We start from the raw sequence: 24598 nt of genomic DNA, 5'->3' as shown, positions 1-24598 counted from the left end.
TGGAAGAGTCTCAGTCAACTGGAAAATTTGCATATCCATCATCTGCGATTCCCATAGGTACTGAAAATAGGGATTCTACTGTATTAGTCTTAAAGTGAGAGGGAAAAGATTTAAAGGAATTTGAGAGGCATCTACTTTACACAGAGGGCAGAGGATGTATGGAACAAGCTGCAAAAGTGGAACAAGTGGTAGAAGTGACGACGATTGTAATGTTCAAAAGATATTTAGCCAGGTACCTGGATAGGAAAGGTTTAGCGGGATATTGGCTGAACATAGGCAAATGGGACTGCTTGGCTGGCTTGGATTAATGGGGTGGAAGGGCCTTTTTCTGTGCTGTGATGAAAATTATCCCTAATTTAATTTGTTGAGTGAAAAGAAAATCTTTTAATTGGTTCATTTACTGTTCTTGTAGGCTGATGCATTTTTGAAATGGAGTTTGAAATTGGCTCCTTCACTTTGGAATCTAAATGTGCATTTTTGAAAGGAATATTTATTTTATGCTTATTAAATTGCTCACCTTTAATGAATGAATAATGAATATCCTATGAATTGTAACTGAGACAGGGAGGTAACAATTTGAACAGATGTGTACCGAGTTATAACTAGGGAATAAATATGACTCTGAGGTTGTTTTTCTGTTGAGTTTTGTTAATACTGTATCTCGCAAATATTTTAACATATCTCATTTTGGCTTGCATCATAGGTTAATGTTCAATTCTATGAGTTTGTGAAAGGAAAGAAAAGTCAAAATGTAGTTCCTAAAATGAAAGATGAAGCGCATGATGGATGTGTGAATATTTTTCCCCCAGTTCCTGTTTCAATTTACACTAAAGCTTCCACCAAGGCTTCAAGGTTCCTTTTATTATCACGTGTCAAAATGTAATGCAGATGATAGGCCAACATTAGTCTGTTGGTTTGCGGAGGAGCTAGTGAAGTTGTTCAAGTGAACCGGTACGGACTTGAAGGACCGACATGGCCTGTTTCCGTGCTGTAAACGGTTATATGGTTATATATATATGGTTATATTCTTAGTTCAAGTTGTTATAGAACTGTCAGCATTCTCTATTGTGCTGTTTCCAGAAATTTCTCTTTTTACTAAAACTTTTGTTGCTTAAGGAACTTCAACTAATGTAGTAAAGAACTTTTATTTTCAGATCTTGTTAATGTATACACATCATTTAATGAAACATGTTCTTGAGTCCCAGCAGTTTTTCAGTGGAGGGTACTCTCAATGTTAATGCAGGTCACAACCTAAAAAATTGACCATTCCTTTGCCTCCACATGTGGTAATTGACATGCTGTGTCAATTTCTTTTTAGTCCCACAATATTGTTGGGCAGAGTGTTTCAGGATTTTGATCCAACAATGATGTAGTAGTGATATGTTTTCAAGTCCGTTTGCCATGTCACTTGAACTGGAAATGATTGTGATGCTGTTACCATGCAATATAATGCGTTTGGCCTCAGTGGCAGAATTCACAGTCTTCAGAGACCCTGATGGGGATCAGGTAAGTAGCTGTAGTGTATATTTTTAGATGGTGGATATCAGACAGAGCCTGTTAAGATCGGGATAATTGCCAAGGTCACTCCACTCTTCAAGAAGGGAGAGACAAAAGACAGGAAATTTTTGGTCGATCAGTCTGACTTCAGTGCTTGATAAGATTCTAGAGTCCATCATTAAGGATGAGGTTTCAGGGTACTTGAAAGCACATGATTAAGCTGCCAAAACAAACAAAGTTAATTCACAGGGAGATCAGGATGTGGCCGGGGGGCTACAGCAGTGAAACAGGACTGCTTTGAGACTGTGGACTAGAGCAGTTTTGAGGAGGTGGCCACACACAATGACCATGTAAACATTGAGGAGTACACAAGCTCAGTGACCAGCTACATGAGCAAGTGCATCGAGGATGTCACAAGGATCAAATGCTACACAACCAGGGCTAAACAAAAATCATAGTTGGACGCAGAGGTCCATGCGCTTCTCAGAGCTTGTGATACTGTCTTCAGGACAGGAGAAGGATGGCTTTAAGGTCAGCCAGCGCTGAATTCTCCTGTACAATCCTGAAGGCAAAGCTTGGGTACGCACAGAAGATCCATAGTCAGATGTGCAACACTGGTGAAACGAAGCACATGTTACAAGGGATCAAAACTATAACAGACTACAAGACAACCTTGCTAGTCAAAGGCAATAACACCTCCCTTCCAGACAGACAGAACATCTACACACGGTTTGACAAGAAGAACAGTTTTATGCCAAAGAAAGCTCTATTTCCGCTGATGAACAGGCCCGTTAAAGAGCCGTGGCTGAGGTGAGGAGAACCCACACAAGGCAGCAGGACCAAACAGCATACCCGGTTGGGTACTGGAGGGCTGTGTAGACCAACCGACGGAAGTCCTTACAGACATTTTCAACATGTTATTGCATCAGTCCATCGTCCCCATGGTTTTCAAGCAGCCACCATTATCTCGGTTCTGTAGAGGGCAACAGTAGCAGGCCTCTAACGGCACTGAGTTCTACCATTGTGAAATGATCCATGTATGGTGATGAAATACATCAAACCACACCTCCCAGAGACACTGGACTCATTCCGTTTCTCATACAGACAGAGCCGTTCCACTGATGATGCTATAGCCTTTTCTCTCCACTCTATCCTGCCCCACCTAGAGAATGACCCCTCGTATGCCAGGCCACTGTTCATTGACTTCAGCTTGGTGTAGGTATAATTTGATCATACGCAATGGAGAAGCTGTCTTGCTGGGTCTCAACACCCCTCTCTGTAACTGGATTCTGGACTTCCAAATGGAAAAACCAACTCTTGCACACCTCAGGATTGTGTGCTTAGCCTGCTCTCATTCACACTACTGACCCACAGCTGCAAGCTGGATCCATCTTCAATTAACTCATCAAGTTTGCAGAAGACATGACAGACGTCAGCTTCATCAGCAACAATGATGGGTCGCATTACAGAGAAGAGGTGGAAAATCACGTGAAATGGTGCAAGAATAACAACATGAGTCTCCGTATGGACAAGTCGAAGGAGAGATGATTATGGATCTCAGGAGGACCAAAAATGATCACCCTCCACCACACATTAATAGCTTGGTAGTGGAGAGAATAGAGAGCACCATATTCCTTGGAGTCCACTGAAGAAGTGACCAATTCTGGACACACATCTCCTCACTTGTCAGGAAGGTGCAAGAGCAACTGCACTTCCTGAGAAGACTGAGACAGGCAAGGTTACTTGCTATCATCCTGTCAATTTACCACAGGAGCTCTGTTGAGTGTTCTGACCAGCTGCACAACAGTTGCTGTAGAGAATTGGACGGAGGTCAATCCACAGGACAACAAGAGCAGATCACTGGTATCTCCCTCCACACCACAACAACCTCCCCCCCCTCCCATTTCAATGTTATTTACTTGAATAGTTGTTAAAGGAGGGCTTGCAAAGTCAATAAGGACCCCTATCACCCTGCATTTTTCGGCTTCTCCTGTCAAGAAAGGGATACAGAATACCAGTGCCAGAACCATCAGACTGAGAAATGGCTTCTTCTCATGCTTCTTCCTATGGGTAGAGAATCTATTGAATAACTGATGAACTACTCATGCAAACCCTCCACAACTCCACTATTTATTTAACAAAATAATATTTATTTATTTTAATATTTGTATATACCTACAGTGCATATGTATCATTGCACTGTGACTGTATGTGTGTTATGTCTGTATGTGTGTTTGCCCGGGTTTTACAAGAGGACAAAATTGTTATGCTTCCTGACCTATCTGTTGGCATTCTTTAATAGGCAAGATAGACAAAGAAAAGTCGATGGATATTTACTTGGATTTTCAGTAGGCCTGCAATAAAGTGCCACACATGACTGCTAAATAAGATATTATTGCATGAAAGTACTAGCATAGATAGAAGATTGGCTGACAAGCAGAAGGCTTGTGGTGATTAGTAGTGTTGTGGGGGGCTCGATGCTGGTTCTGCTACTTTACACATTGTATATTAATGATTTTGATGACAGAATTGATGACTTTGGATGACATAAAGATGGGTAGTGGGTCAGGAAGTATTGAGGAAAAAAGGAACCTGTTGAAAGATTTGAACAGTTTGGGAGAATGGGCAAAAAAGTGGCAGGTGGAAAACAGTGTTGGGAAGTGTATGGTAATGCACTTTGATAGAGGAAATGAAAGCATAAACTATTTTCTAAATAGGGAGAAAATTTAGAAAATTGAGGTCCAAAAGTACTTGGGAGTCCTTGTTCAGGATTCTCTAAAGGTTAGCTTGCAGGTTGAGGCAGTCAAATGCAGTGTTAGCATTCATTTCGAGAGGACTAGAATACAAGAGAGAGGATGTCAAGCAGAGGCATTCTCAACTGTTGGTTAGACTTCATTTAGAATATTATGAGCAATTTTGGGCTCCATGTCTGAGGAAGGATCAGCTTTTGTTAGAGAAGGTTCAGAGGAGGTTTATGAGAATGATTCCAGGGATGAGAGGCTTAACATGCAAAGAGCTTTGATGGCTCTGGGCCAGCACTAGCTGAAGTTTAGAAGAATGAGAGGTAGATCTCTCAGATTTACCAAATATGGAATTTGCTGGATCAAGTGGAAATGGAGAAAATGCTTTCAGTTATGCTTCTGATATTTTAGTATCTGGTGCAGACGATTTGTGCAACAGTTTCCATAACACTGGAACTGAAGATTGTGAACAATAACACTTCAAATGAAAACATGATCTTAAAATATCAGATTGGAAAGTTACACTGGTGACAACATTTTGAAGTTTCATAAGGCATGACTTTGATGAAAAAGAAAACAATAATTCTCAATTAATGCCACCATTATTGAAACTCTGTAATTAAGTCTGCACATCGTAATCAATCATAAGGTAGCTACGTCATTTTCATACTAAATATTTTTCATATGCAAGTCAAAGACCGCTTGCAGTGTGTGGATAGTTAGGGAAGCCAACCATATCCATGGTGACTTCATCTGTGAGAAGCTGTAGCTCCTTACAAACTGTGCTTGGGAACAGGATCTGGAGCTGTATGAATTCCGGATGATTTGGGAGGATGAGGGAGTGATGGACAGGAGTTACAAGGAAGTGATTACATCTAGGAGGCAGGAGAGGGAAAGGAAATAGGCAGACAGTGCAGGATGGCTACCGTTTTGGACCCTGTTGAGAGGGAAAACCTACCAGGGACAAGGATGAGGGATTCAATAGAGGAACAGAAAAGCAGTTCTATGGAAGAGATTGAGAATTCTGGATGGTATGTTGCCTCCAAGGTACCAGGATGTGGGATGTCTCAGATCAAGTTCATGGCATTCTCAAGAGGAAGGGTGAGCAACCAGATGTCATGATTCATAATGTTCAGGGAGGCAAGTGCTAAATTGAATGTTGTAATCTCAGGATTGCTATCTGTTCTATGTCTCGGTGAAGTTAGAAATAGGAGGATAATGCAGCTTAATATATGCTAAAGTGATGGTGCAGGAGAAAGAGCTTCAGATTTGTGGATCAATGAGTTCTCTTCCAGGGAAGGTGGGAGGTGTATCATCTTTCATTCCAATGAAAGAGGGAGGGGAGGCATTGCTGGTTAGGCAAAATGTCACAGCAGTGTTCAGACAGGACAGACTAGAGGGCTCATCTTCTAAGGCTATTTGGATGTAACTGAGGAACAAGAAAGATATAACCACATTAATGGGATAGTATAAACCACCCAATAGTCAGCGAGATTTGGAAGAGCAAACCTGCAGATTGATGGCAGACTGCTGCAGGAAACAAATTTGTGATAATTGGTGATTTTAACTTTCCACGTATTGACTGGAACTCCCATACTGTAAAAGGGCTGGGTGGCTTGGAGTTTGTTAGATGTATTCAGGATAGTTTTCAAAATCAATATATAGAGAGAGTGCAACACTGGATCTCCTGTTAGGGAATGAGACAGTATAAATGATGGAAGTGTGAGTAGGGGAACACTTTGGTCCATTAATCATAATTCTATTAGTTTCAAGATACTTATGGATAAAAATAGGTCTGCTCCTCGGGTTGAAATTCTAAATTGGAGAAAGGCCAATTTTGAGGAAATGAGAAAGGATCTAGAGAGTGTGGAATGAGACAGAAATGTGCTTGGTAAATTCAAAGATGAAATTTTGAGAGTACAGAGTTTGTATGTTCCTGTCAGGATTAAAGGCAAAGTTAACCGGCAGAGGAAACCTTGTTTTTGACAGATGTTGGGGATCTGTTCGGAAGAAGAGAGAGGTGAATAGCAGGTAGAGGCAACAATGAGCAAATGAGGTACTTGAGAAGCATAAAAGGTGCAAGAAAAAAATCAGGAGTTCTAAAAAAAAGTGAGGTTGCTTTGGCAGACAAGGTGAGGGAAAATCCTAAGGATATATTAAGGACAAAATTGGTCCTCTTGAAGATCAGAATGGTTGGCTATGTATGGAGCCAAAAGAGATTGGGGGAGCTCTTGCGTGTTTTTTTTAAGATCTGTATTTACTCAGAAAGCTGGCACAGAATTTAGGGAAGTGAGGCAAACTAGTAGTGAGGTCATGAAACCTATACAAATTAAATGTGCTTGCTGTCTTGAGGCAAATAAGGATGGATAAATCCCTAGGGCTTGACAAGATATTCCCTCAGACCTTGAGGGAGGCACATGTGTAAATTGCAGGGGTTTGGCAGATGTATTTAACATGTCTTTAGCCACAGGTGAGATCCTGGAGAATTGGAGGGTGCTCATATTATTTAATTGTTTGAAAAAGGTTGTAAAAATAATCTAGAAAACTCTATGCTGGTGATTCTGATGTCAGTAGTGGGTAAATTATTGGAAGGTGTTCTAAAAGATCAGATATACAAGTATTTGGATAACCGGGATTATTGTTTGTCATCAAAATCAATGATCTGGATGATAATATAAATTGCATCAGCAAGTTTACAGATGACACAAAGATTGGTGGTGTAATGGACAGTGAGAAAGTCTGTCACGGCTTGTAGTGGGATCTGGAAAAATAGCAGATGGAGTTTTGATGGAGACAAATTGAAATGTGGTATTTTGGAAGGAAAAACCAGGGTACGACATGCATGGTAAATGGTTGGGCAGTGACAAGTATGGTAGAATAGATGGAACTGGGAATGCAGATGCATTATTCCTTGAAAGTGGCATCACAGGTAGATAGGATCGGAAAGAGCTTTTGGCATATTGGCCTTCATAAATCAAAGCATTGAGTATGTGAGTTGAGATGTTATTACGAGTTGTATAGACATTGGTAAGGCCATATTTGGAATATTGTGTGCAGTTTTGGTCACCTGACCAGAGGAAAAATATCAATAAGATTTAAAGAGTCCAGAGGAGATTTACAAGGGTGTTGCCGGGACTTGAAGAACTTAGTTACAGGGAAAGGATAAACACATTAGGATTTTATTCCCTGGACCATAGAAAAATGAGGGGAGATTTGATAGAGGTATTCAAAATCAAGATGGGGATAGACAGAGTAAATGCAAGCAGGATATTTCCACTGAGGTTAGGCGAGATTAAAAACTGTAGGACATTGGTTAAAAGGTGAAAAGGGACAATTTTAAGGGAATATCAGGGGAATTTCTTCATAGAGAGTGGTGGTAGTGTGAAACAAGCTGCCAGATGAATTGTTAAATGCAGGTTCAATTTTTACATTTAGGAAAAATTTGGAGAGGTACATGATTGGGAGGGGTATGAAGGGATATGGTCTGGGTGCAGATCACTGGGACAAGGCAGAATAATAGTTTAACACAGATAAGGAAAGTCTGATTTTATGTTGTGTGTTCTATGGTTCTAGCATTTACACAATGTGTGCAGGAGGTTGGGTGATGGTTGGAGTGAAGCTGCAAGGGTGTTAGGGAGTTGAAGTTTGGATTAAATTGTAATGTTGAAAAACCACTGTTGCTGCCAGTGTATTATAAATGACTTTAATTTGATAGCACTAGAAAGTGACAAACAGAACAACAGTGAAACTTTGCACTCTTGTTTCCATCTCAATTACTGGAAACCTATTTCTAATTGTCTTAAGTGATTACAACATTTGCAGAACTAAAAATATATTATTCAGGTGTGTAATCTCTGTGTATTACATATGTTGTAATCACATAAAGTGGTAAAAGAGGCATGAATTGAGCCCAATGTGGTTGGGAAGATTTTGGATTAGTGCAATAGGTGGTCACAGTTCAGAACAGAGAGAGAAAAGAGAAGACTAGTTTCAAGAAAACGATGTGGGATGAGATGCAAGAAGTGGCAGACCTTCAGATGGCCTGGCATTCATTAACATTTGTAACAGCGTTAATTATGTAAGATGTATTTTGTATCTTGGATCATTATCTTATCATTAATTTGTACAGTCCCAGGGGAATACTGTAATACAGAGCTAAGATAAGGTTTAGAATTTGATTTGCGCAGAACTGTAATTTGTAGTTTGGAAATGCATATGATGGCAAATGAAAATCTCCAAATTTTAAATACAAAGTAAACAATAAAGCTTCAGTAAAAGCATATTTGCTGCATTTTCAAGCTGTCACATGCTGTCTGTCTTCTGAACATCAATCTGCCAAATATAGCTGTACAAGCCACATCAAACATTACTTGCTCACAGTGATTTAATTTTTTTTAACTTTATGTAAATATGCAGTAATTACAGTAAACTTGGTTTCTGTTAGCTTAAGCTAGTATCGTACTCATAGTTAAAGAATGTCTTTACTGTGTGCCATAACTTATTAATTGTTAGGGCCATCAAAGACATATAAAATTTGCTTTTCTCAAAAAACACCTGCTTCATGTGTACTTTGTGTGACCAAAATCAAAGTGAATCTGAATAGTATTTTAATGAATGCATATTAAAATTATTTGCTCTCTTAGGATTGTATCAAAATTATGTGAAGTATGTGCATAGGACAAATTGTAGAGGAAAGAGGAAGACAAAATCGGGTGCAACACTAACGTGAAATGGCTTTTAACATGTATAAATATTTTCAGTGTGATATTGATATTCTCTAAGTATTTTCACCAGTTTAAGAAAGTGCATTTAAAATTTGTTAATGATTATTTTTGATTTTAAATATTTAACATAAATGAAATCAGTAAGATTAGAGCTGAATTAGAATTGCCAAGTGATGTCTATTATTTTCATTGTCAGTTTTATTCTTTATTGAACCAGGGTTTGTACTGCCACTGCTGAATGTAATTGTTTGGCAACCTGCTCCCAGACCTCCACCATAGGAGGCAACTACCCTGTGCACTTTTTTTTGTTTCCCAGCACATTGAAACTCAGAAATGAGAATAAGTGGATGTTTGTAGCATCTGGTTCTTTTTGTTGTTATACAAGACCCTTCATATTTAGTATTCTGTTTCCTCAAAATTATGTGAATCATTTGCTGTTTTCCTTCCCATCTATTTTGGTGTCAGTTTTTGTGATATAAATTTATTGAGATTACCAAACCTCATTGCTGGCCATCTTCCTCAATTTAAGAGTGTTAAGGAAATGTTGCATTGTCAGTGGTGCTTTATTTTGAGGAGAGAAATAGAAACCTCTGACTGAGAGGCTGGTTTAAAACAAAACCGCACTCACCACTATTTCACGCAGAATTAAGGTCTCTGGGTGCCATATGGAACTTTTGTCCCTCTTTTGTACTACCAACACAGATTTTGTTGTGCTTATTCTTTAGTATCTGTTTTGCAAATTGGCTGCTAAATTTTCTTTCATAACATTTTGTTGACTTATTTCAGAAACAATTCATTTGTCATGTAAGTAAAATTGATAATTCTGAAGCTTTGAAGTGAAACAAAGCAATTTATATGCAGTACTTTAAAGTGCTGTAAAATGTTATCATGCAAAATGCATTTTTCACTATTTTGTTATTAATGATAATAGGAGTGAAATTGAAGACTGGAAGGTTTTTGAATTAAAGGAACCATTGATGAGTGATGGTGTAAAATTTCACCAAAAAGATACTAAAAATCAAGGTGACAGATGATTCATTGTTTTATTTTAGTGGATTTGCGCAGTGTCTGAGGATATACAGAAGTAAATAGGTTTATGTGTCTTCCGTTTCAGTTCATCTCTGGTGGTTTGGGAACGCTAGATCCAAAATTATTGCCATTCTGATTCTGCATGCTTTTCAGCTCCTCACAGATAAGCTTCCTTAGTGAACCAGTCCACCACACCTCACATTAAGTTGTCTTTTGCTATGCAAATTAACACTACGAGAAACAAGAGTATGTGCCTTGTGAGTGCAATAAAAAACAAAATGCTTGAAAATGTGGACAATCATGATTTTATTTGAGTAAATTCTGCGAGGAGTTGTTTAACTCTTCATCCTTTATCTCATTTGTTTATCATTGGTTTTCTAGTTTTTGTAAATTCTGTATCAATTTGCTAACAAAGCACTTTGGATAATATCACATAACATTTTGGATATGTTTAATGGCGGATTATAATTAACATGAAATTTAAAAGTGTAAAGGACATTTGTTAATTGAAGAAATAATCTATTTAATAAAGGAATTAATATAAAATAAAGATTATGCTTTTGCCTATTGCTGATTAAATTCTTAAAAAAAATAACTTTTCCACTTAATTGGGAAATCTCATTTATGATGAGTCTTGGAGGAAATTAGCTGGTACAGTCCTTTCTGGTCATTCACAGCATACACCTTCACCTTGTATACCATCTCTAAATGAATCTGTTATGACTTGCCCAACCAGTTGTCAATATACTCTTGGGATTTCACATAGACAGGCCGAGAGCAAGTTTGAACATGCTCTTCCCTGATTCTGTTGTTTTTGTCTCCTCTCTTTCAGTGCCCTACAGGAATCATTAAATGAGAACTTCATGCTGATCATTACGCATCGAGAAGCCCAACGGGATTATAGCCTAAACTTTCCGGGCACCAGAACAGTGCAAGAGGTGAGCTCTAGTGAAGTCGGGAGGTATAGGCAGCTCATTATCACCAATGTGGCTACTGCTAAACTTCTGATAATTGCTGCACAAATGTCTGGATTTTCTTTTTTGGTCTTTAAATTTCCATACAAGCTTTGGAAGTGATTGTATTATTTTACTAGTGCAGGAAATAACAGTGGTTCTCATGACTGCTTAGTTACTATTATGTATGGTGAATCCAGGTTGGAGTGATCATGTGCTATTTGTATCAACTTAAATCTAAACTTGTTAGATTTGCTAAAGCTGACATTCCAGAAGTAAAGTAGCTTGTGTAGATTTACATTTTGGCAACCAACATGCTTTTGTTGTATATAATCAGAGGTGAGCCCTAAATGTGAAACTGCTTTTGTTTAATTCAGCTATTTTTGAACAGTATCTATCTTCTTCCTGTCAGTAACTATCACATGTACTATGATAATTTCCAAAATCAGGTTTGTTATAGCCAGAATCTTATCTATAATTCTGAGTATTTGTATAAAACAGGGTCTTTTAATTTGAATTCATACAAATGCATACTCTCAGGAATAGCCTTTGATAGGTGTTGGCAAAGGTGAAGTTGGAGAATATTCTCTATTCATCTGAAAACTAAAGCTAAAATTGTAATATCCTGTTGAAAAAATACAGCATCTATTATTACTGATCAGTAATGGTGACTTCAGTGGAAATGGGTAACTTAATTTTCATTCTATGATAATCGACAGCTTTGTAGAAATGAGTTGCCTATAGTTAATTTGATAGTAAAAAAAAATTGGATTAGACTCTATTTAAACTGCATTAAAATGAAGTTGATTCTAAAGTTTGAAGATTTTTATGCTGCTTTATCAATCTGTTCATCAAATTTAATTAAGATGTATTGCTGCTTTTGTCTTGTGATAAAGGGAAATCTTTCCAAACAATTTCACAGGCCATAATAGATCTTTTCTCTTCTGTCTTTAAGTCCCTTTCTCCTCTTGGTCGCAGAAATTTATGACACAGAAGGAGGCTGTTTGGTTCATTGTGTTTCCAATGGCTGTGAGAGAACCCTTCAGACTAATCCCACTTCTCGGCTTTTAGTCCAAAGCCTTGAGAATTTATTCAGGTACTTTTTAAATAGATGAGGATTTCTACCTCTACCAACATTTTGATTAGTGTGTTCCGGACCATGACTATTCTTGGCATAGAAGAATAATATGACTTTACTCCTATTACATGAATATTGATTTCCTCAGTTATTAATTTCTTAAGCCAAGTGGAATAAAGTTATAATTTTTATCTTGTCATTTCATAACGTTCTGTATCCCAATTAAATCTGTCTTTAGTCTCTTCTGATTGTCAAAAAAACAAATCCAGCTTACTCATTCTTTTCATCTCTTTGCCAGACTTAGAAATATCTTCATTATACTCTTACCAGTGTTATCCCTGTCTTCTCTTAATATTATGACCAGAGATAAATACAATTCTCTTGTGGTAGCAAACTGTTATTTAATATAGGTTGAATATGACCTTTTTTCATGTTCTGGGCTTCTGCATATAAAGGAAATAAGGCCATATGCTTTGTCAACGATCTTGTTTACCATATTGTTTGGCTTTGGGGATCAACAGGCAATGACTCCTAAAGTTACCTTCCCCCTCTGTACTTTTAAGTATTCTTCCTTTATTGTGTACAGGAATGGATTGATATATATTGAACACTTTTCTGGCCCATTGATATTTTCCTGCAGTCTTTCGCCAAATTAAAAAAAAATCCCCTGCAAGTCTTCTGGTCAAAGCCTTCAAATTTGATTAATTAATTGAAAAGCAAGAGATTGCAAGCTACTGAAAACAGATAATTTTGTGTTGTTTCCTACTGCTTGACACATTGCCTTGAAATGCTTCTTTTGACAATGAAGAAAATTGATGATATTGGAAATCTGAAATAAAAACAAAATGATGGAAATTATTCGTAAGCCAGGCAGTATCTGTGGAAAGAGAAACAGTTACAGTTTCAGATCATAAATCTTTTATTTTAATTATTTTCTGATGAGATTCTTGTTGAAGAACACATTAAGACCAATATACTTGATTTAATCAACAGCTCTGAATCAGTGAATTCCATCAGAAACTACCTACCACTAACAAATCTATGTATACTGAATTCCATTAATAAGTATAAATTTGTCTCTCTGGAATTTATAATGAATGGCATGGCATCAGCTGTCTTCTTCATTGGCACCACATTTGTCACCGGGCAAGTTTTAAAAATGATGGCCAGAGCCATCCTATTTTTTTTCTTTGTTCCCCTTTGCAACCTACAATGTTTTATTTGCATTTTTTGTGTTTCTTTAATGTTTCATCTGGGTTTATCTAATTTTAAAGTTACCTGCCAATGAAAAAAAATTGTCTCTATCATATCTAATATCCTATCTCCACTTTCTTAATGACTATCACTGTGCTTTTACAGTGAAGGATGCAAAATAATTTAGGATAATAGTTCTGCCTTCCTCCTTCACAAACTGGTGACCTTTTCAGTCTCCAAATGCTTGTTTCCTGGGCTTTGCACATTTCTAAAAGGTCTTGTGGTTTACCTTGATTTTTTTTAGTTGAAAATCCTGTAATTGGGAATCTTAATCACTACATCATGATCTTTAATAGCTGGGATAATTATCTATGCTCTCATCTTATTTGTCTTTTTCACACTTGCATTGTGATACAGACTGTTAAGTATTTTCAAGATTTTGTTTTTTTCATCTTGTCTTCTTTGTCTTCCATACTTCTTCTCTTCCTTCCAATTACAAAAAAAATTACAATTTTAGTTTCCACTTCCTGAGTCCCTCAAAAATTTTACTCTGGTTCCCAACTTTCTTCCAAAATAGATTAGTCTTCCCAAAATGGTGGATAAAGAGATGTCGATAGCCCTCTCGCAGCCTAACTATTTTAACAGGTCCCTCCCCAATCTGCCCCAATGCCTTGTGAATCTTAAAATTCCTCTGATGCCATTTGCTATCATATTAGGCATGCATTAGCCCATATATAGTAGTTATCATCTATAGGTTTTGGTCATGATGCTTCCCCTCATCCTTTAACAGATTTCATGCTTGTTCATCAACCTTCCCTTTTTGTCCATCTCCTGGGAGAGGCAAATTAATACTTCTGAGCTATAAAGCTTGTTAACTCTTTTTCTCTTAAAGTGCTATTGAGACCACTCAAAAACATGCTTTATTTTCCAGAACATTTTTGTCTTCCATTTTCCTAAACTAGTGTTGATTTAAACATAATCATTGATTTATTGAAATCCGAGGTGAGGGAATACATTTTTCATGATGTGTGTTTATAAGAATATTAAATTCTTTACTAGGGATAGAGGAAATTAATCTACAAGAGCAGGCACCGATGCAATTTTCTTTGGATTAACCTGGATTGATTTCTCTCTAAAATTTTATGATTTTGTAGATCACAGTGATTTATATTAAATGATGGAAAGTGTACATAATTCTAAGTTTTCTAAGGTTTTGTGGTTGTGATTTTGGACTGAGCTGAGGAGAAATTTATCTCCTGAGGAAGGCTGTGGAGTCGAGCTACAGAATATTTTTAAGAAGCAGATGGAAACATTTACAGATTTTAAAGGAATTGAGACATAATAGAGCGGAAATATAGTATTGAGATAGAAGATTAGCCATGACCATATTGAATAGCAGAGCAAGCTTGATGGGCAGACTGGCCTACACCCTATTTTCCTTCTTTCTAAATAATCATCTGAGGAAGTGGATGTAATCATATCCCATAATATGTGAAGCTGACTTAGCAGTTTGTGTATTTTATCTTGGATTTTAACATGTTTTTTAAGAACATAAGAATAAAAATAATGGAAACCCAAGTAGATGACATAGCCCCTCTTGCTCAGGCTGATCTTCTACCTCAGTGTAACATCTAAAAATATATTGACCTCCGTCTTGAATATACTTGCAATTGACCTTCCGCAACTCTCTTGAATAGGCAATTCCAAAGATTCTGTGTCCTCTATGTGAAGAAATGTCTTTTCCAGTTTGTTTGGATGGACTAAACCTTATTTCAGTTTGCTGCCAGAACTGCATTTTTCAATGAAGTCATGTATCATTTTTCTATTCTTGAGAGAATAAGTTCATTGTGCTTTAGCTCTCCTCCTAGGAGAAAGCTGCCATATCTTTACCCCAGTTAAATAATTCTTCAGGTGGGAAAACTGACCTGTGCACAATACCGCAGATGTATAATTGATGCAATATGCCTTTTCCTTTGCAGAGAAAGCCAGCATGCTGATTGTTTTACAAATTGCATACTGTGACTGTGCAGAAGATTTCATTGATTCGCATGCAAAGTCTCCCAAGCCTCATTAAACATAAGCATTTTCAATCTTAAAAACACATCAACTTTTTTTCAATTGAAGTAGATAACCCCATTTATTTTCTATCTCTTCACCAGTACACTGAATCTTTGTCATTTCCTCCACCTTTTGAAATTGGTTGTTAGAATGTCTGCGTTCCCTTTTCTTTTGGATCCGAAGTGTATTTTATGTTCATTAACTGTTGAAAAGCCCAGAATTGTACACATATACCCATGGATCCTCTGTTCCTGTAGCTCTGATAAGTTTTTTGTTCGACATAATTTCTTATTCTTCTTTTCAATATCAAATTCCTTACATTTTTCTGCATCTGCCTGTTCATATACTACATATTTCAGTAAGTTTTGTCATCCACAAATTTAGAAATTGTGGTTTGCGAAACCAAGTTTCGGACATCAATTTAGGGCATAAAAGGCAATTACCTTAATTCCAGTGTATGAGGAACATCACAATTGACCTTCCTCCATTCCAAAAAAATAACCATTCACCATGCCCCTCTGCTCACTGTTCCTTAGCTAGCTTCATATCCATGGCTTCAATGCTCCCTTTCAGCTATGTGCATAAAAACCTTCTGAATGTCCATAGGCACCACATAGACTTCATTATCACCATCAACTGTCAAATTGGTTAGACATTGTTTTCCCCCCCAACAAGCCCATGCTGGCTTGTATTTTCCTCTAGGAGGTAATTCATTCATGTGCCATATCAATATTTCTGTGGAAAAAATTTCCCACAGCCAAGATTAAGTCTTGAGTAGATGGGCTTACCCTAATTTTCTTCTTGGATAGTGCCTCGTAGCTGAGGGGACTATGTGCATATATTGATGGCCATACAAGCAGTCATAGTGTCAGCATGTGAATAGTGCTTTTTCCTCTGAGTTGGTTTTTTTTTTGCATTAAAGAACCATTCTAGAAGTTTGAATACAAAAAAAATGTTGCATAATCCATGGTGTTCAGACTGAGGTTTTTCCCTTAATATTAGAAAAATCAAGTAATTATATTGTTGTTTTGGTGGGAGTACTGCGTAAAATATAATGGATAGTCCAGCGGTCATCTTTAGTTCACAAGGACAGGTGAAGCAGATATTGAAGTGCTTGAATTAGGACATGACATGGGTTGCCTTGAGTTCTGTTTATGACAAGGCTGTACCCAAGCACTTTGTTGGGAGAAAAACACTGTAGGAGTTGATCTTTCACATTCCTTGTTGATTATTCCTGTCAGAAGGTCATGCACATCTTGGTGTTGAAGTTGCCCAGGAACATCAGTTTGTCTTCCTCTGGGACACAGACAGATAAATGAAATAATTAGCTGCATAGGTAAGATTTTCCTGGACTGGAAGTTTCTATCATTCAAGGAAAATGGAACTGCTCTATGGGCAATTGTAAACTCTCATCCAAAAGAACAATTGGTGGATAGAAAGAGTGTGGGATGCTCGGCAGTTTGTTGATACCATGCCATGCATGATTTTTCAGTGTTGTTGAGGACAACTCTGGCCCAACTGTCCAAGATGCTACATTGAGAACCAAGAATGTATTGAGGACAGGAAAGCAGTCAATCCTCACTGGATGGAACACACCAACTGTAAGTCTGTTCTTGATGCGAGGACCCTTGGAATCTATCCCACAGTACTCTATTTGGTCTAGTTTGTCAACACCCATGACTTAACAGGTGATCAAAACAGCAATATACCAACAAAAAATTTACATGACCTTGGGAACAAACAGTATCCCCACTGATGTTGTAAAACTTGCAAGGAGCAGCAATAACCATAAAACATTGAATTCATTGAAGGTGCAAAAGGCCTTAACTCTATCAACCAAGAAGAGTCATGGAGAACTTTGCATATTGGGTTGCCTTTAGAAATACGTTTTCATCTTGTGTTTGTTTTGTGGCATACAGGTGATGACCCCAACCAAAAGTCTCCAACTGAGCCAACCTCTATGAAGATTGGTGTCAAATATAATACGTCATTGTCCTGACACATTTTAAAACTTACTGCTGCAATGCTACATATCTCCAATAGACATCCCTTAGAAATGGAACCACTTCTGCAGTGACTATACTCTAATCTAGAATCATGATTGCTGAAACCTCACCTAAGTTGCTTGCAGTTGTTATGCTATGTATTTACCTTCAGAGTATTGTTGACTTGTTCGCTTAAGTACGTCAACACCTCTTTAGTCGGAAGGCACAGCAGTGCCTACACTTCCTAAGAAGGCCGAAGAGGGCAAGGCTGCTGAAGAAGGCAAGGCCACCAGCCTCCATCTTGACAACATTTTACAGGAGCATGATTGAGAGTGTCCTGTCTGGCAGCATCATTTTGTGGTCTGGTAGCTACAAAACATTGAAGCAGAAGTCAATGCGGAAGATCATCAAAATGGCTGAGAAGATCACTGGGATCTCCCTTTCTCTGCTAATGACATTTGCTGGGAGTCTATCTTAAATAGGGCTCAAAGAATTATTGAGGATGCTTTCCAGCACAAATCTTTGGATCACTACTGTCAAGAAGGAAATGAAGGTGCATCAAAATCAGGGCTGCCAGGCTGGGAAATAGCTTCTTCCTGCATGCAATGGATCAATGAACAGTCTCCTTTAACTGAGTAAATCATCTTCAAATATTTTTACATTTATTTAAAATGTATTTTTATGTATTTATGTGATTGTTATGTGTTGTGTATGTATGGGTATGCACCGTGGTCTGGAGAAACATTGTTTTTTCTGTTTGTCTATGTATATCAGATGATAATAAAATTGAATTTGAACTAAAGATTAATAGAATGCTTCCCATACATTGGGAATAGTGTTTTAATTAGGGCAACCATTGGCTAATAAGTCCACCATCTCCTACCTTTAATTCAGGGCAAATATATTTCAAGATGAAGATTTCTAACCTCATGCAAAACTAGTGATCCATGAGACTGTGTTGGTCCCTATCAATAGCTATGCTTCTGAGACCTGGATTATCTACATCAGGCACTTGAAGGGGCACTAAGGTGATCCCACCACCAGTTTCCTTAATATCCTCAAATTACTGGAAGAATTTGTGATTCAACATTTGTATCCACTCCCAGGTTCCCTCATTGGTAAAGTTATGCTCTATTGACACCATGGTGCAGACTTTGCCTTTTGCATGCCAACACCAGACTCTTGCAACATATTCTATTTCAAGGCATTGTCAGATGGACAAAGGAAAAGGCTTGAGAGCATGGTCAAGCTGGTTTGGAAATTATATGACATTCTACTTGACTCTAACATTAAATTCTGGTCTAAATTGGCTCAAAGTGAGAAGGTGCATTTGAATGTTGTTGAGAAGCTCAGATCCATGTACCCAGAAGCCCACCATTAATGATGAAGGGAGAGCAAAGCCTGATCAGTTATCCATTCACTATTCTGCCGCCCCCCCCCCCCCCCCCCACCACCACCACCACAAAAACTTTGGCATCTCCAGCCCCATGTCTGCAAAATTCTGCAGTTCCTACCAATTGGCCTAAACAGTCATCTTAGAATTTACACAACTGGAATAGAAGTAGATCATTCTTTATCCCAAAGGACTGTCTAAAAAAGATTGTATTAATAACTTCACTTCATTAGTATCTAATTAATAATAATAAAAACAGAAAATGGTAGAAATACTTGACAGGCTGGATCAGCCTCCAGTCCATTGTCATTAAAATTATTGCACTTTCATGACACTTATTTCGCTAAATTTGCAAAAGGTGGTCTTAAAATACCATTATTTTCTTTCTCATTTTACCACGAAGGCTTGAGGACCTTGCTAGTGCTTGAATCGCAGGCTACTTTTATGATTGTTATATAGCTTGGTAAAATGATAGTACTGGTCTAAATAATGAAATGTGATTGAATTGATTGTGAGGAAAAGTTGAGAGTTAAATGTGCTCTACACTCACTTCAAAAAGGGAACTATCAGGGTGGTGACATCCACATCAACAACTACAAGTGTTGTCACATTCATGGTCACTGCTGCTGAAGTCATGGCAGCTTTTCATTGGGTGAACTTGCAAAAAGTGACTGGTCTAGATGGAGTCAAGGGATGTGTTCTGAGAGCCTGTCAAAAGTCAGACATATTTATGGACATCTTTAATCACTCCTGACAACTGGCCACTTGCTTCAAGAAGACTACCGTCATACCACAGAAGAAAAATATAAAAATAGGCCTAAATGACAACTAATATCTACCATTATGAAGTGCTTTGACAGACTGGTAATGGGTCATGTCAACTTTAGCCTACCAGCCAGTTTTGACCCTTTTCAATTTTCCTAGTGTCAAGCAGATCCAAGATAGATATGATCTCAATAGCTCTCCACATGGATGCCAAAGACACCTATGTTCATTGACTACAGCCCTGCTTTTGATACCATAGTCCCTAGCAAACTCATTCTCAAACTTTGAGATCTAGGCTTCAGTACCTCCCCTAGAACTGTGCTTTTAACTTCCTGTCTAGCAGACTGCCATCAGTGAAGATGGGTCACAACATCTCCATGATCAAATTTATCAACAGCATTCTTCAAGGATGTGTATTCAATCCTGCACTATATTCCCTCCATATCCATGAATGGACAGCTAAATTCCATTCTAACTGTATATTCAAATTTGCCAATGACACCACAGAAGTGGGTTGGGTATCAAATGATGACAATATAGAAGACAATACAGGAAAACAATTGAAAGTCCAGTGACATGGTGCCAAGTGAACAACCTCTCTCTCAACGTCAGGAATAAAAGGAGACTTCTGAAAATAATCTTGCAAATTGATGTTGAGTGCTTTTGTACATTGTATTTGTGGAGAATGCTGAATAGAGAAAAAACAAAGATTTATTTAAAAACCCAGTATTTTATAAAATATTTTTGTATACTGAATTATTCCCTTAAATTTGACTTAAAATAGCATATGATTTATGTGGGAGCTATATACAATATATGTGTCTATATTCAATCTTAACACATTTATAAGCAAACTAATTACTGTAGGTAGTTTTCACCAGTGCAGTGTAGAAAGTAGTCATACAGCCACTCTTTTATGTATTGGGTTTTTGCTCAGGCCATTGGAAATGAGTTTTGATGTGTAAAGAGTCATATACACAAAGAGGCTATTTGACTCACTGTTTGGCTATTTGGCTTCTTATGTTCTTATGATAGGTATCATCAATAATGCAACATCCTCAATGGGGAAAAAAGGAAATTCAAATCAAGCTATAAAACTTCAACCATTAAACTATGGGCGTAATGGTCACCCACTTCAAATTATTCATCCTTCCTTAATTGTGCGCCCCAGTGTTGCTGGGATTAGACTTTCAGTGTCAGTTTCGAATGGTATCCCTACACTTTGGGGGACCCCACGCCCCCCTCTTGGTCTGCCTTCGTCCCACCCCTGAAGCATCCGAGCAACCCGCCCCCGTGCCCCGGGGCCACTCCTGCGGCCTTTCCACACTCCGGATTGACCCGCCAGCACTCTTCGCAAACCTCACCCCTGGCTGGAAGCCTGTGGCCACCAAAAGTCGGCAATATAGTTACGAAAACAGGCAATTCATTAGGAGTGAGGTGCGTAGATTGCTGGATGAGGGCATCATCGAACCCAGTTCAAGTCCCTGGAGAGCCCAGGTGGTGGTTGTCAAGAAGGGGGAAAAGCTACAGATGGTGGTCGACTATAGCCAGACCATTAACTGCTTCACGCTCCTGGATGCGTACCCCCTGCCACGCATCACGGATGTGGTGAACCAGATCGCCCAATACTGCATATTCTCCACCATTGACCTACGTTCGGCCTACCACCAGCTCCCGATCCGCTGTGAGGACCGACCATTCACGGCCTTTGAAGCGAATGGGCGGCTGTATCAATTTCTCAGGGTACCATTCGGGGTCACGAATGGTGTTGCGGTCTTCCAGCGGGAGATGGACCAGATGGAGAACCGGAACGGGCTAACCGCTACCTTCCCGTATCTGGACAATGTCACCATTTGCGGCCACGACGCGCAGGACCACGACGCCAACCTAGACAAATTTCTTCAAACTGCCAGTCGGCTGAACCTGACCTACAATTTTAACAAGTGTATCTTCCGGACCACACAACTCGCGATTCTAGGTTACGTGGTGGAGAACGGGGTAGTGATGCCAGATCCTGACCGCATACGTCCCCTAATGGACTTCCCCCCCCCCCCCCCCCCCCCATACCCAGAAAGCGCTCAAATGCTGCCTGGGCTTTTTCTCATATTACGCCCAATGGGTTCCACACTACGCCGACAAGGCGCGTCCTCTTATCAAGACCACCTCCTTTCCCCTCTCGACCGAAGCCAGAGTAGCTTTCGATCGAATCAAATCCGACATCGCTGCTGCAATGATGCACGCGATTGATGAGTCTGTCCCGTTTCAAGTCGAGAGCGATGCATCCGACTTCACCCTGGCAGCCACCTTGAACCAGGCCGGTCAGCCTGTAGCCTTCTTCTCCAGAACCCTCCAGGGTCCAGAGAGTAGACACTCCTCGATCGAGAAGGAGGCCCAGGCCATAGTTGAAGCGGTGCGTCTTTGGAGACATTACCTCGCTGGTAGGCGCTTTACACTGTTGACTGATCAACGCGCGGTCTTCATATTCAGCAACACCCAGCGAGGTAAGATAAAAAACGACAAAATCGCCAGATGGAGAATCGAACTCTCCACCTTTAACCTTGACATCCTGTACCGGCCTGGTAAGCTCAACAACCCGCCTGACGCGCTCTCCAGGGGGACGTGCGCCAGCGTACAGATGGACAGACTACAGAAACTCCATGAGGCGCTCTGTCACCCAGGAGTCACTAGGTTTTCCCATTTTGTGAAGGCGCGCAACCTACCCTACACAGTCGAGGAGATTCGCTCCATGACCCGAGCCTGTTCGGTGTGCACTGAATGCAAGCCCCACTTCTTCCGTCAGGTGAACTCCCATGTTATCAAAGCCACCCACCCCTTCGAGCGTCTTAGTGTACACTTTAAGGGGCCCCTACCGTCGACCAACCGTAATAACTACATCCTTACGGCCATCGACGAGTACTCCCGCTTTCTGTCGCTGTGCCCTGCCCAGATACCACCGTCACCTCAGTGATACAGGCCCTTCACAGTATCTTCGCCATTTTTGGGTACCCCAATTCCATCCACAATGATAGGGGGTCCTCATTCATGAGCGCAGAGCTGCAACAGTACCTTCTGGAGTGTGGTATCGCTTCAAGCAGGACCACCAGCTATAACCCACGCGGTAATGGCCAGGTCGAGAGGGAGAATGCGGTTACACTGGCTCTCCACCTCTCACTGGCAGGAGGTTCTCACTAGTGCCTTACACTCCATCCGCTCCCTCCTATGTACCGCAACAAATGCCACCCCGCACGAAAGGATGTTCCTTTTCCTGAGGAAATCCGAATCAGGAACCACTGTACCGGCATGGCTCACCGTTCCTGACCCCGTCCTTTTGCGACGCCACGTCCGGCACTCAAAGAACGACCCCTTGGTCGACCGAGTGACTCTACTCCACGCGAATCTGCATTACGCCTACGTTGAGTTCCCAGATGGGCGGGAGGACACTGTTTCGGTGCGGGACCTAGCTCAGGACGCATTCTGGAACAGAAGGACCAACAGCACCCCAACGACCCGGGCCACCCTGCCGACAACACGGCTGGGGAATTGAGCGAAGGAGTGGTTGCACCCGACGAGCCTACTGGCGATACCACTCCAGCGACCCCAATCCCGGCACCACGGCGGTCACGCCGGATGGTCAGACACCCTGACCTCTACAGTCCTTAACTACCCCTTCCATTCATTCTCTCCCTCATTTTTTTTCCTTCCCTTCTCCCTCTTCAGCCCTTCCACCCCTGGGTCAGTTCTCTAAGAAGGGGTGAATGTGATAGTACAGACCTATCACCAATGTATATAGTTACAGTATCTAGAGTGTAATGACTGTGCTTACAGCGATTGGCTGAGAGCTTAGCCACACCTACTGTCTGGGCCTTAAAGGGTTGTGTCCCTAGCCAGGTCGGATCATTCCGGACTGGTCGGCCACCTGTGAAGAGCTCCTGTCTTTTGCTAATAAAAGCCTTGCTTTGGATCAACAAGCCTTTGGTTCTTTCAACAAAGACTGAGTGAGGAACGATAGGCTATAATACACATTAGATTTCAGCTGGCCCAACTCCATGTGCTTGAATGAATGGAAGGGAGTAGGGAGGTTGACCTTTATGGCCAGGTCACATGGGGAGGGGTATTGAGTCATCAGTGGGCGGGGCAGCAACATACACAGGACAGCACAGAACAGTATATACGTATCACCACAACTATAGGCTAATGTTAATGTTATCTTAGTTTTCCCCAACTCCAGATGCTACACTCACATTATGGGCAATTTACAGCATCCAACCTTCATGTCTTTGGGCTATGGAAGGAAATGGAAGAGCTTGGGCAATATCTGTGCAGTACTCTGGAGGTCGGTTCGCTGAAACTGAGGCAGTAGTGACCTTTCCTAAGAATGATAAAAGGATTGAAATCTATTTTCTGAAGTCTTAGCGATTTTTTTTTTAATTGAAAGGCACATTTCCAGCTATATCATGCAAATTTGAGTGGTGTACATCTGTTATTCCATTTGCCGCAGATCTACAGTTGGCTCTGCCCTTGTGCCAGTTCCCCATTGCACAATTTCTTGATCATTCAAATATTTATCTCCACTTTAAATATACCTAATGATTTGGCCTCCAAAACCTTTGGGGACAGAGAATTCTAGAGATTTGCTATCCCTTTATCCAACTATGAGTCCTTGTTTGAGGCTCTCCCACTGGTGAAAAGACCTCAACATCTTACCCTATTAAGATATTATTTTTGAATAAAATTGCCTCTCATTCTTTGAAACTCCCAGGGCCCATCCTTTTGTAGATTCTGCTGATAGAACAGAATTTGGTCGTATTTTCAGAATTACAGATGGCGGGTAGTTTGCTATGCTATCAAAACTGTTGTACGTTACTGACTTTTAAATTGAAATTGATTCTGGCATTAAGCACAACTCTCCTTGTCTATTGTACACTTGAATGCCTGTTGACAGTTTTATTGGACATATGAACAGGGAAAATAATAAAACAACCCATTTGAGGTATTAATTACAGGAGACATGAAAGTGAATTTCCAGCCATTTGTTTTTGCAATTATAGTAGAATATCACTGAACTAGATTAATATATGATCAGAAATGAATAATCTGATCATCTGAATACAAGTGGTAGTTTGACATTACAAGTAAGCTTATTGAATAACAGTTATAATAAAAGCTTTATTCAGTTTCTTT

At 39.7% G+C, this 24598-nt stretch overlaps 1 protein-coding gene across 3 annotated transcripts in view; it reads left to right on the top strand.

Moving 5' to 3' along the window:
- faf1 (Fas (TNFRSF6) associated factor 1) overlaps positions 1 to 24598 on the top strand; it is a 332733-nt gene that overhangs the window by 87898 nt on the left and 220237 nt on the right. For all 3 annotated transcript variants that reach the window (XM_069938594.1, XM_069938592.1, XM_069938593.1), the window contains exon 7: positions 10824 to 10929. In XM_069938594.1, coding sequence (XP_069794695.1) covers positions 10824 to 10929 — 106 coding nt within the window. The remainder of the gene's footprint in view (positions 1 to 10823; positions 10930 to 24598) is intronic.

Source organism: Narcine bancroftii, chromosome 5, assembly GCF_036971445.1.
Source record: "Narcine bancroftii isolate sNarBan1 chromosome 5, sNarBan1.hap1, whole genome shotgun sequence".
Lineage (NCBI taxonomy): Eukaryota > Metazoa > Chordata > Chondrichthyes > Torpediniformes > Narcinidae > Narcine > Narcine bancroftii.
This window is presented reverse-complemented; position numbering and strand designations above follow the sequence as displayed.